The 14,153-nt window shown below is 49.1% G+C and overlaps 1 protein-coding gene across 1 annotated transcript in view; it reads right to left on the bottom strand.

The window, feature by feature from the left end:
- Positions 1 to 14,153, bottom strand: part of dll4 (delta-like 4 (Drosophila)) — a 30,895-nt gene that overhangs the window by 5,902 nt on the left and 10,840 nt on the right. Inside the window, exons 6-9 of the mRNA XM_060828738.1 lie at positions 13,808 to 13,938; positions 12,353 to 12,522; positions 10,089 to 10,308; positions 7,487 to 8,210 (exon numbers count right to left, since the gene is read on the bottom strand). Coding sequence (XP_060684721.1) covers positions 7,487 to 8,210; positions 10,089 to 10,308; positions 12,353 to 12,522; positions 13,808 to 13,938 — 1,245 coding nt within the window. The remainder of the gene's footprint in view (positions 1 to 7,486; positions 8,211 to 10,088; positions 10,309 to 12,352; positions 12,523 to 13,807; positions 13,939 to 14,153) is intronic.

The following is a 14,153-nucleotide window of genomic DNA, read 5'->3' as shown; positions in this document are numbered from 1 at the left end:
TTGACCCTCCAACAGTGCAGCACTTCCTCAGTACTGACCCTCCAACAGTGCAGCACTCCCTCAGTATTGCCCCTCCAACAGTGCAGCATACACTCAGTACTGACTTTCTCACAGTGCAGAGCTCCTTCAGTACTGGACCTGTGACCATGCAGCATACCCTCAGTACTGACCCACCTGACATTGCAGCACTCCTTAAGTATTGACCCTCTAACAGTGTCAGTACTCCCTTAGCACTGACGCTCCAACAGTGCAGAACTCCTTTATTACTGACCCTCTGAAAGTGCAGCACTCCCTCAGTACTAATTCTTTGAAGCGCTGCACACCCTCAGTACTGACCCTCTGACTGTGCAGCACTCTCTCAATACTGAATCTCTGACTATGCAGCACTCCCTCAATACTGAACATCTGATGTGCAGCACTCCCTCAGTACTGAACCTCTGACTGTGCAGCACTCCCTCAGTACTGAACCTCTGGCTGTGCAGCATTCCTTCAATAATGATCACTTCCTTAGCACTGATGCTCTAAAAGTGCAGGATTCTTTCATCACTATCCCTCTGAAAGTATAGCACTCTCTCAGTACCTACCCATCGACAGAGCGGCACTCCCTCAGCACTAACAATGCAGCATTCTCTCAGCATTGACCATCAGACAGAGTGGCACTCTCTTAGTATTGACCCATCGGCAGTGCAGTGCTCCCTCAGTACTGACCCTTTGACAGTGCAGCATTTCCTCAGCACTGACTCTCCAACAATGCAGTGCTCCCACAGCACTGACTCTCCAACAGTGCAGTGCTCCCTCAGTACTGAACCTCTGACAGTGCAATGCACATTCTGTACTGCCACTTCCACAGTGCAGCACTCCCTCAGCACTAACCCATCGACAGTGCAGCACTCCCTCATTACTGACTTCTTCACAATGTAGAACTCCCTCACTACTGATCCTCTGACAGTGGAACACTCTCTCAGTACACAGTGCAACACTCCCTCTTGATATACCCCTTGACAATGTAGCATACTCTCAATACTGACCCTTCAACAGTACAGCACACCCTCAGCCCTAACCCTTTGACAGTGCAGCACTCCCTCAGTACTGATCTGCCAACAGCACAGCACACCCTTAGCCCTAACCTTTTGACAGTGCAGCACTCCCTTAGTATTGACCTCCAAAATGTATTGCTCCCTCAGTACTGACCCCCAACAGTGCAGCATACATTCAGTACAAACATTCTCACAGTGCAGGGCTCCCTCAGTACTGACCCTTTGACACATGGCACACAGTCCATACTGTCCCTCTGACAGTACAGCACTCCCTCATTACTGACTTTTTCACAATGCAGCACTCCCTCACTACTGACCCTCTGACAGTGAAACACTCTCTCAGTACACAGTGCAACACTCCCTCTTGATATAACCCTTGACAATGTAGTATATTCTCAATACTGACCCTTCAACAGTGCAGCACTCCCTCAGTACTGATCCGCCAACAGTGCAGCACTCCCTCAGTCCTGACCCTCCAAAATGCGGCACTCCCTCAATACTGATCCTCCAACAGGACAGCATTCTCTCAGAACCATCTCTCTGACAGTGCAGTGCTCCCTCAGTACACACCCTCCGACAGTGCAGCACTCCCTCAGTACTGACCTTTCAACAGTGCAGCACTCCCACTTGACAGGCCCCTTGACAGTTCAGCATACCGTCAGTACTGACCCTCTGAATGTGCAGCACTCCCTCAGTACTAACCCTTTGACACTGTAACACTCCCTCTTGACAGACCCCCTGACAGTGCAGCATTGTCTCAGTATTGACATAATGTGGAGGAGCCATGTTGGACTGGGGTGGACAAAGTTAAAAACTTAGTACTGACACTCCAACAGTACAGCACTTCCTCATTACTGACCCTCTGAAGGTGCTGCACCTCCTCAGCACTGACCTTTCAAAAGTGCAGCAATCCCTCAGTACTGATTTTCTCACACTGCAGCACTCCCTCAGTACTGACCCTTCGACTGTGCAGAGCTCCCTCTTGATAGACCCCTGATTTTCTTACAGTGCAGTACTCTCTCAGCACTGATGTTCCAACATTGCAGCATCCCTCACTACTGAGCCTCAGACAGCGCACTGGTCCCTCAATACTGACTCTTTGATAATGCAGCACTCCCTCAGCACTGACCCTCTGACGGTGTAGCACTCCCTCAGTACTGACCCTCCGACAGTGCAACACTCCCTCAGAACTGACCTTTCAAAGTGCAGCCCTCCCTCAGTACTGATCCTCTGGCAGTACAGCACTCCCTCTGACAGCGCAGTGCATCCTCTATGCTGACCCTCTGACAGTGTAGCACTCCCTCTGCCCATCTCCAAGTTGGATAGACAGCATGAATGCAGGGGAGTGCCAACTTTCTCTCTTGTGCTGGAGTGATGTGTTCAAACTGGGTTGATAAGTGAGTGCGCGCCTGAAAGGAAGCTCAGTGGGAAACAGAACGAATGCAAATGTAGAATACGCATGAGGTGTAAGCAAGCAACATATCAGATCTGTATGGAGAATAATATTAAGAGCAGAATTAAGGACATTATTCACATAATGTTCGACTGAATGCATAGTGTGTGGTCAGTGGATTTTATATAACCACCATTGCAGTGAGCTGGCTGCAGGGTGATCAAGATTGGGAACTAATTGTCCAACAATACTCAACATTTAGGAGGGATGTCAACAAAGAAAAAGAGGTGGGACCGTTAGTTTACCAAGTGTTGATGTAATTACATCAGTGAGAGAGGACTTTAGGTCAAAGGAGCAGTTTGTGTAGAACTAAGAACCAGCAAGGGACAGCTAACCTCAGTGGGAGTTGTGCACAGGCCATCAAACAGTCATGGTCACACTGGGGATATGTTAGCTCAAAAAATTAGAGCTGCATGTGACATGGGTAATACAGTAACAATGGGCAATTTCAACTTAGCCACAGATTGGATGAACCAAATCTGCATTAGTAACCTCCTGGAGTATGTGCAAGACATGTTTCTAGAGATGTACATTGAGGAACAGCTAGGAATTGGTTTATTTTTGGTCATGAGAAAGTGCTAATTGATAACCTTGCTGTAAGGGAATCCGGCAAATGGTGACCTCGACAGAATCTCACATTAGGTTTGAATGTAATGTGGTTGAGAGTATGCTGCTGGAAATGCACAGCGGGTCAGGCAGCATTCGAGGAGCAGGAAAATTGACATTTCAGGCAAAAGTCCTTCATCAGGCTTCCTGACCTGCTGTACTTTTCCAGCACAACACTCTCGACTCTAATCTCCAGCGTCTGCAGAATTCACTATTTTGTTGAATGTAATATGGTTAATTCTGAATGTAAGATCTTACACCAGACGGCATGGTGGCTTAGTGGTTAGCACTGCTGCCTCACAGCACCAGGTTCAATTCCAGCCCCGGGCAACTGTCTGTGTGGAGTTTGCACATTCTCCCCATGTCTGTATCGGTTTCCTCCGGGTGCTCCGGTTTCCTCCCACAGTCCAAAAATGTGCAGGTTAGGTGAATTGGCCATGCTAAATTGCCCCATAGTGTAAGTTGCATTAGTCAGAGGGAAATGTGTCTGGGTGGGTTACTCTTCGGAGGGTCGGTATGGACTTGTTGGGCTGAAGGGCCTGTTTCCACACTGTAGGGAATCTAATCTGAAGCAAGGAAATTATGAACGTATGAGGGATAAACTGGCCATGGTGGATTGGGAAAAAGACACAGATAGATTTGACGCTAGAGAGGTTAGTCTTAAAAGAATACTACACAGATATAGAGATTCTGGAGTGGGCAGGTTCTGGTAGTGAAAGGGGTTTGCTCATGGCCTTATCCAACCCTTCCTTGATTTGGGAGTTGGGGGCAGCTACAGCTCTCAGTGACCAGACTTCCTCTGTAAGGCTTGATAATGGCTGGATAGATGGCAGGCAGAGAGCTATAAAAACTCATAAAATTGGGAACTACTGCTCTAAAGCACAAACACTCAGAAGGAAATGTAAACCAACAAAAGAAATTAAAGATTGCAACAGATCAAAGGAAGTGGTTTAGAAAGTTACCGGAGAAACTGGTTAGCCTGAGGAGCGGGAATAATTTAGAAGTCAGCAAGAGAGGACCAAGAAGCCATTAAGAAACACAGAAATGTACATGAATGCAAACTAGTAAGGAATATAAAGGTGGACTTTAGGTAGCTGAAGAGAAAACAAGATTAGTTAGGACCAGTGTAGGCCAGGAGAAATTAAAAAGTTTTTTTTCATCTGTCTTCATAGAAGGTGTTTGAGAAAATCTCAAAAATGGTAGGCAACCAAGGGTCTTGTGAAAAAGACAAACTGAAAGAAATTAGTAAAGAGGGTTTACTTGAGAAGTTAACTGGATAAGTGCCTTGGCCCAGATCAGAGCATTCAAGGAAGGTAGCTCGAGAAATAGTGGCTATCTTTCAAAATTCTATCATCTCTGGGTAGGTTCCTGCGGACCGGAAATTAGTAAATGTAATCTTGCTATTTAACAGGGAAAGTGGACACAGGATAACAGACCAGTAGCTCGACATCAGTAGGAAGGAAAATGTGAGGATCCATTTTGAAGGTTGTTATTTGACAACACTGATAAAGCTGGACAGAGTGAACATCAAGTTATGAAAGGGAAATCATATCTCAGAAACGTGTGGAGTTGTGTGAGAAAATTACTTGTAGCACAAATAGAGGAGAACCAGTATCAGTACTGCATTTGGATTTTTAGCTTTTGATAAGGCTCTACAGAGGAGGTTAATAAATAAAGTGACAGCGCAGGGGATGGGGGGGATGTTGTATTAGTACAGATTGTGAATTGGTTCACAAGCAGAAAACGGAAAATGGACTTGTGTATTGGACACCCCACCCTCTTTCCCTCAGTCAGACCCCTGATTCAAGCCCCTCAGTAGACCCCCAGGCCCTGTGCAGCCTGAGGTACGGGGAGTCGAATTTAGAGAGCTGGGGCCTCAACCTGGGTTAATTCCCAGACCACTGTTGAACTCAGAGTGAGATCAGTGCCACAGACCCATGGCTCTTTCCCTACGCTTACCTCAAGAAACTGTCATCCCCCTCGCAGCCTCTCCACACTCATTCCCATTCCATAGTCTGCTTCCTCCTCTCCCCAACCTCCCTAGCAGTCCTCTTCTGGCACAATGGTTAGCACTGCTGCCTCACAGCGCCAGAGACCCAGGTTCAATTCCCGCCTCAGGCGACTGACTGTGTGGAGTTGCACGTTCTCCCCGTGTCTGCGTGGGTTTCCTCCGGGTGCTCCGGTTTCCTCCCACAGTCCAAAGATGTGCAAGTCAGGTGAATTGGCCATGCTAAATTGCCCGTAGTGTTAGGTAAGGGGTAAATGTAGGGGTATGGGTGGGTTGCGCTTCGGCGGGTCGGTGTGGGCTGAAGGGCCTGTTTCCACTGTAAGTAATCTAATCTAATCATATCATCCCTCCACTGTGTCCACGCCCTCTGCTACTTCACTTTCTGGCTCTCTCTTCATTAGGCCTTGTCATGAGACCAGTCCAAGTTAATTTAGAGACCCCTTGGGTTCTTCAGAGTGAACACAACAGCAGGCAGTATCAATTCAGTTATCCTCCCCTCAACTCCAACAAGTCACACTTAGTTTCCCCATGCTGAGTGGGATCTAGGATAACTGCAGGCAACTTCCTGGATCTCCATGACGACTGGGACAATCATCCTAGATCTCCACAACAGCAAGCAGATTCGTCCTGGATCTCCACAACAGCAAGCAGCATCGTCCTGGATCTCCACAATGACAGGGAGCATCGTTCAGGATTGCAACAGTAACAGTAAGTGCTGCCTGCAGTTTCCATGACGACACTGAATCCTGGTTGATATGACCTGCTGGTGAAGGAGGAGCTTGTATTTAACACAAGGTGTTTGTTGTTGTGACAGTGTCCTGCTCGCTCTCCGATAAAGCCGTGTCTTTTACAAGACATTTAATAGGCTTGACGTACTGCGAGTCTAATGTTACAGACAGCTAGTCAGGAGGAGCTGCAGGCTCAGTCCTCTGGATATTCAATAAGGAGGAAGCAGACTGCTGAACAGTTCTGTTTTAGCAGAGACACCCCACTGACAACAAATGGGATAAGCAAACCATGGTTAACCAGTGAAGTTAAAGATAGCATTAAACTAAAACAAAAAAAAAATACAATGTGGGCAACATTAAGTGGTAGGCCAAAGGACTGGGAAAGTTTCAAGAACCAGCAAAGGACAACCAAACAATTATAAAGAAGAAGAAGATAAATTTTGCAGGCAAACTTGCAAGTAATATCAAGATGCACATCAAGAGCTTCTTTAACTATATGAAAGGGAAGAGAGAAGCCAAGGTGAACAAGCCTCGTGGAGAACAGGGCAGGGGAAATAATAATAGGGAACCAGAAAGGGGCAAGGGAGTTGAATAAATACTTTGCATTAGTATTTACAGTAGAAGATCCCAATAGCATTCCAAAAATACTGAACATTCAAGGTGCAAAAGGAGGAGGGGAAATAAATACAATAGTTGTCACTAGTGAAAAAGTGCTAGGAAAACTGATAGTATGACCCCTGAATCTGGTGGGTTGCATCCTTAGGTATTAAAGGAAGTCACTACAGAGATAGTGGATGCACTGGTAAATACCTTCCAGGAATCCTTAGATTCTGGAAAGTCCTAGAGGATTGGAAACCTGCCAATGGAACACCTTTATTTAAAAGGGGAAGGAGTCAGAAAAGCAAATAACTGTACATTTAGTGTTGGTTATTGTTAACGTCTATCATAAAGGATGTAATAGCAGAGTATTTAAAATTACATGACATGAGTTGGTATAGAAGGGGAAATTGCACTCGACAAATTTACTTGTAGCAGGATTGATAAAGGGGAAACGGATTTTCAGAAGACGTTTTAAGGTACCACACATTAGGCTACTCGTTATGATAAGAAGCTATGGTGTTGAAGGTTGTGCATTAGTGTGGATAGAGGCTGGGTCAAATGAACAGAAGACAGAATTGGCATAAGAACCTTTTTTTCAGATGGCAACCTATGACTGGCGAAGTGCCACAGGGGTCAGTGCTGGGGCTACAGTTAGTTTGGGCAGGTAAGAACATATGAACATATGGTTCAACCTGCTCAACCATTCAATAAGATCACAGTTAATGGTCTGTTTGCGTTTTGAATTCTACATTCCCATATGTACATTCCCAGTCCACACATAACACCCCCCCATCACACCCCACATACTGTTCAACCTTCACCCACATTCCCCCTCCCTCACGGCCTGCCCCAACAGGGGGTTAATGTCCCGAGGGAGCAGTCAGACCACGGTTCCTTCAGGCTCCTCTTGTCTCTGTGTAAAGACACAAGGTCTGAGAAGTCTCAGTTTGTTCGGACCCAATCACTAGACTTCACTAGGCCCCAATCCTTGCCTTGTGGCTTTTGGGTTGTCAAATGCTTAATTTAAAGAGCTAGCAGAGTGAAAAGGTCTTACCACGGGTTTCTGAGGGGCAAACTTTCCTCTTTTCTATGATTTTTATGGCATTTCAGGTCTTGAGTCAGATCAGGCTTGAGGCCTGCAGCTAAATTCCAATCGAGAGCAAAGTTCCTGTCTTTGTAGTTGGTCTTCTCTACGATGCAGTCAGAATCCAGGTCCACCTTCTTGTTGGTGAGCTTGAGCTGCGATTCCACGATCAGGTTGTCCCTCTGGGACTCAGTTAGGTTGTTCATGGTCTCCGTGTCGTGGCGCTGCCCCCCGCCTGGCCTCTGCACGTGCCTCAAAGCAATGGCCAGGACGCACAGCAGCATGACGAAAGCCATCAGTCCAAAGGCCAGGGACACTGCGACCCAGGGGAAGGGGCTGGGGGGCTGCTGCTGTTTCTGCAATGGGACAGAGAAGACGGGAATCTCGCAGAGGAGCCCCATGAAGTTGACGGGACACTGACACACGAAGGTTTGACCGTACACGCCAGCGTGGCACGTCCCGCCGTTGTGGCATGGTATGGAGTCACACTCGCTGCCCAGCGGCTGGTCACAGTCCCGGCCTGAGAAGCCAGCGGCACACAGGCACGTGTAGTTGTTGATCTGGTCAATGCAGGTGGCCCCATTGGCACATGGGCTTCTGGCGCAGTCGTTCACGTTGATCTCACACCTTTGCCCAGCAAAGCCGGCCTGACAGCGGCACATTCTCGAGAACCCCAGGTCGAAGCATTGGCCTCCTGAAGGGAGGGGGGAAGGGAGGGGAACAGGATTAACAGCAGGTCAACAAAGGGCAGCTCTCAAGCTGAGATGCAACCTAGGCTTCACTGGCAATTCTCAGATCCCACAAGCAAAGCGCAGGCCCTGCTGGCAATTCATGGGCCTGAGCGGTGATTTGTAGGCCCCACCAGTGACTCACAGGCCCCACCGGCATTTCACAGGCCTCACTGGTGATGCAGAGGTTGGGAAGGCACTATCTGTAGCCTGTACCCACCACAAAGCTGAACAAATTTCCCTGAGAAGCCAGCTGAGCATTTGCTACACAGACACCATCATACACACTATTCTACCCTAGGCCCAGGCCCAGTGATCAATTAAAACAGCGAGAAAGATTTAAAAACAAGTGACATCGCCAATGGTATCCCGAAGTAACAAGATGAACCAAACGAAAATAGATTCACCTCCCACACTTCCACTCCCATACCCATCCTGTCCAAAATCAAACTCTGCTGAGCCATCAAGTCAACCATCTCCCTGTCTGCAAACCTTCAGTCTGGGAATCTTTCCTGAATAGTCTTAATTACCTGCAAAGATTTCCTAATGCTTCCTCAGCTTGAAATTCTGGCAATTCAAGCCATCATGGTTGATTTTTTTGAGGAGGTGACAAGGGTGATCAATGAGGGTAGATATTGTCCACATGGATTTTACAAAGTCCCTCATGGTAGACTCATCAAGAAGGTTAGGATACAGGGGATCCATGGCAACTTGGTCTTTTGGATTCAGAATTGGCTTGCCGATAGAAGGCAGAGGGAAGTGGTTGAAGGGTGTTTTTCTGGCTGGAGTTTCATGAGGAGCAGTGTCCATAGAGATCCATACATAGTGGGGCCTCTGCTGATTGTGATCTATATAAATGACTTGGATCATGATCTCTTATTAAATGGTACAACAGACTCAAGAGGCTGAATGGCCTACTCCTGCTGCCAGTACAGGTATGTACAAAGTCAGAATGAGGGTTGTGAGAGAGCTATGGCCCAAAAGCAAATAGAATGGTTAGTCTGAGGTTTGACATAGGGTTATTGGGAGAGCGCGGGGCAGTGGGAATAGCTTAGGATTAATACAGGGCTTTGGGGAGAGAGTGGAGCAGTGGAATTAGTTTGGGATTGATACAGGGAATTGGGGAGAGCAGGGCAGTGGGATTAGTTTGGGATTGATATAGGGAATTGGGGAGAGTGGGGCAGTGGGATTAGTTTGGGATTGACACAGGGAAATGGGGAGAGAGTGAGGCAGTGGGAATAGTTTGAGATTGACACAGGGCAAGGAGGAGAGAGCAGGACAGTGGAATTAGTTTGGGATTGATACAGGGAAATGGGGAGAGAGTGGGGCAATGGGATTAGTTTGAGATTGAAACAGGGCTTTGGGGAGAGAGTGGGGCAGTGGGATTAATTTGGGATCGATACAGAGCAGTGGGGAGAGAGTGGGGCAGTGGGATTAGTTTGAGATTGATACAGGGCAGTGGGGAGAGAGTGGGGCAGTGGGATTAATTTGGGATCGATACAGAGCAGTGGGGAGAGAGTGGGGCAGTGGATTAGTTTGGGATTGATACAGAGCAGTGGGGAGAGAGTGGGGTAGTGGGATTAGTTTGGGACTGATACAGGGCTATGGGGAGAGAGTGGGGCAGTGGGATTAGTTTGGGACTGATACAGGGCAGTGGAGAGAGAGTGGGGCAGTTGGATTAATTTTGGATTGATAAACAAAGACATAATAAAACAGCAAATGGCTAAATGGCCACCCCATGTGCTAGAGGACGTTATAGTTTGATACTAATTTATAAATCAGTTTGTTCCGCACTGAAGCAAGGAGAAACACATTAGAGATGTGGGCGAGAGGACGAGAGTTACCATTTGCACACAGGTTCCTGGTGCACCAGTCCACTTTCTGCTCACAGTTTAAGCCGGTAAAGCCCAGTGGGCAGATACAGCTGTAGGGAGGGCCCTGTGATCTCTCGATGCAGGAGCCGCCATTGAAACAGGGGGACTCAGCGCAGGTGAGGGTGCTGTCCTCACAGTGTTGTCCATAGAAGCCAGGGAGACAGGAACACATGTACGAGTTGTCCAGTTCCTGCAACAAAAGCACCAAACCAAATGAGGAACAAACTAACAAAAGCTACCCTCCCTCCAGAGTCTCTCCATCTGTCAGCAAGGGTTGACCACACCGAAGTAGGACATTCGGCCAATCGTAGCTGTGTTGTCCCTCTGCAAGAACCTCAGTTGATCCTACAGTGCTGATCGCATAGCCTTGTCATTATTTTCATCTTTCTGTTATTCATAAAATATCCTTTACAATACTACAGCTTTAAGTCCTGCCTTCCCTGTGTTGTCAGAGGGCACAGTGCTAGTTCTATAAACTCATTGTGAGAGAATGGTTTCTCCTCCCATCATCGCTGCTCCTTCTCTCCTTATGATTACATTAAACCACGCCCACCCTGTACTCTCGACCTTTCTGCCCCTCAGAAACAGCAGGGCGTTTCCCTCTCTGTCAATGGCCCACACATTCCAGATCTCCCGAATAACGTGGAGATGCTGGGAGCAAAGAAAATGCTGTTGGCAATTCTCCTCCTCTCCACGATGGATATCCCCTTCTCTCTGATGGAAATTCCCCTCTCCCCAATGGATATTCCTCTCTTGGATATCCCACTCTCCCTGATGGATATCCCCTCTTCCTGATGGATAGTCCCCCTCTCCCTGATGGATATTGCCCTCTCCCTGATGGATATCCCCCCATCTCTCTCCCTGATGGATACTGCCCTCTCCCTGATGGATATCCCCCTCTCCCTGATGGATATCCCCCCTATCTCTCTCCCTGATGGATATTGCCCTCTCCCTGATGGATATCCCCCTCTTCCTGATGACTATCCCCCTCTTCCTGATGGATATCTCCTTTCTCCCTGATGGATATCCCCCTCTCCCTGATGGATATCCCCCTCTTCATGATGAATATCCCCCCTATCTCTCTCCCTGATGGATATCCCCCTCTTCCTGATGAATATCCCCCTCTTCCTGATGAATATCCCCCCTATCTCTCTCCCTGATGTATATCCCCCTCTCCCAATGGATATTCTCCCTCTCCCTGATAGATATCCCCCTCTCCCTGATGGATACCCCCTCTCTCCCTGATGGATATCTCCCTCTTACTGATATATTCCCTTTCTCCCTGATGGATATGCCCCTATCCCTGATGGATATCCCCCTCTCCTTGATGGGTTCCCCTCTCTCCCTGATGGATATCCCCCTCGTCCTGATGAATATCCCCCCTATCTCTCTCCCTGATGTATATCCCCCTCTCCCAATGGATATTCTCCCTCTCCCTGATAGATATCCCCCTCTCCCTGATGGATATCCCCTCTCTCCCTGATGGATATCTCCCTCTTACTGATATATTCCCTTTCTCCCTGATGACTATCCCCCTCTTCCTGATGGATATCCCCCTCTCTTTGATGGGTTCCCCTCTCTCCCTGATGGATATCCTCCTCTCCCTGATGAATATCCCTCCTGTCTCTCCTCCTGATGGATATCCCCTTCTCCCTGATGGATATCTCCCTCTTACTGATATATTCCCCTTCTCCCTGATGGATATGCCCCTATCCCTGATGGATATCCCCCTTTCCTTGATGGGTTCCCCTCTCTTCCTGATGGATATCCCCCTCTCCTTGATGAATATCACCCCTCTCTCTCTCCCTGATGGATATTCACCCTCCCAGTGATGGATATCCCCTCTCTCCCTGATGGATATTGCCCCCCTTCGAAAGCCCTTCACTTCCCTCAATGGATACCCCCTCTCCCCAATAGATATTCCACCTCCCCTTAACAGATATCCCTTCTCTACCCAATGGATATCCACCCACCCCCCCACCCCCCCCCCCCCTCCCCATGGCCCTTCCCCTCCCCCGATGGATAGTTCCCTTCTGCGTGACACATACCCCCTCCCTGATGAATACTCCCCCTCTCCGCAACAGATGCCCCCACTCTCCCTGATGGATATTTCCATGCCACACTGGGTACCCCTTTCTCCCTGCAACCCCTTCCCCTGGTGGTGACTACCCCGCTGGGCCCTCTGAGCTATGGCTGAGGCCTGGCCTGGTCACGCCGCACTCTCTCTGTCTTACCGTGCACGTTCCCCCGTTTCGGCAGGGGCTGCTGTCACATTGGCGAAGGGCCGATTGGCAGTTGGTGCCGGTGAAGCCGGGCTGGCACGTACAGGTATAGCTGCCCTGGCCAGTGTTAGTACAGGTTGCGTTGTTCAGGCAGGGCCTGTTGTGAGTGCAATAGTTCAGGTCTGGAACAAACACAGAGCCACAAGGTCAGTCACAATCCATGCACAGCGAGGTGGGGGGCATCAGGACCTTACCCTTAATCCCCGGGAGGGCAAACCTCACTCCCCCATCCCATCCCATCCACTGTCCAGGACAACCACTGCTGACCCTCGCCTCTCTTGGGGCAACTATTAATAATCACCTCATACCCTTCCTGGGGCAACCCTTAAATAATACCCTGCCCTCCCCACACAAACAACTATTAATAAACCTCCAAACCCCTCCCCGTAATCCCTAGGAGTGAACGTGACTGAACCCAACCCCAGAACTCATATAACCAAACAAGGTGACCAATCAGATTAACACAGTTTGTAGGATAAGGGGGCAGGTTGGGGGGTCTATGCCCTGTGGGGAGGGGGATGTGGGAAGAACCTGAGAGATGGGGGTCACTTGAAGAGAGGAGTAGGCACAGGGAAAGGGGAAGGTGACAGGCACAAGGTGGTGGGGGTGGGGGGGAGGATACAGAGCTACCACAGAGGGGAGAGGTTGAGGGGACAGTTGGAGGGGCACTGTGGGGACTGTGGGGGACACACTGAGGGGGCGGGAGACACTGAGGGAGGAGAGATACGGGGAGGGGGTGGGGCAATGGGCTGTGGTATGGGGAGGGAAGGGAAGCACTATTGGGGCGGGGACACTGTGAGGAGGGAGAAATACTATGGGGAATGGGGACACTGTGTGGGGAGAGTAATACTGGGGGGGGCATAGGGGTACACTGTGAGGGAGGGGGCATTGTGTGGGAGGGGAACACTGTGGGGGAAGGGGACTCTTGGAGTAGGTGACTCTGTGGGGAAGGGAGCACGCTGGTGGAGGGACACTATGGGGGGAGGGGACACAGTGGGGGAGAGGGACACTGTTGGAGAGGTGTCATTGTGGGGAAGGCAGCATACCTGGGGAGGGGTAGGGTGAGAGTCGTCCTCATGGTGATATATTCTCGCTATTGCCCACCCTGGAGTGCTTGTAGCTCCCAAGGTGGGGTGATAGACTCTCCCTGCTGCTCTCTCCCAGCACCCAGTAACAGGGAGCAAGCTGGGAACTCTCTGCCCTGTTCTGGAGGAGTGTACCAAAGAACCTGGCTCTGGTCCCCTTCAGAACCAAGTGATCCTCTGTCAGCCAACGTCACCAGAGTATTGGAGAGTCAACTGGGGCTTTCGCTCTGACTGTGGGGAACTTGTTCCTGTGAAGCATGTGGGTTTGGTTACAGACTAGACAAGAAGAGAGAGTCCCTGTGGATGGGACTGGAACACTCACCCTGATTACAGAAGAGACCGCCCCAGCCCTCCTTACAGGTACACTGAAAGGGCTGCTGGCATGTCCCATGTAGACAGCCAGGATAGTGCATGCATTGATCACACAAACGGCCCTGCCATCCATAGTGGCACCTGGGGGACAGGGAGAGAGAAAGGCACAGGATTAATCACACCACTCGTCTTGACCAGAGAAATGAGCAATTCAGAAACAGGCATATAGTCACAAACCCATACATTGATAGTAACAAACCCTATTGTCATATAAAGGAATGGTGGTGTCACATTGCAAATTAAGGAGTTAGTTACTGCAGTAGGAAGGTTTATCTTGAAAGCATCGTTAAATGGAG

The sequence above is a fragment of the Hemiscyllium ocellatum genome, chromosome 8 (genome assembly GCF_020745735.1).
Source record: "Hemiscyllium ocellatum isolate sHemOce1 chromosome 8, sHemOce1.pat.X.cur, whole genome shotgun sequence".
In the NCBI taxonomy this organism is placed as follows: domain Eukaryota; kingdom Metazoa; phylum Chordata; class Chondrichthyes; order Orectolobiformes; family Hemiscylliidae; genus Hemiscyllium; species Hemiscyllium ocellatum.
The sequence above is the reverse complement of the archived record's forward strand: the minus strand, read 5'-3'. Positions and strand labels throughout refer to the sequence as shown.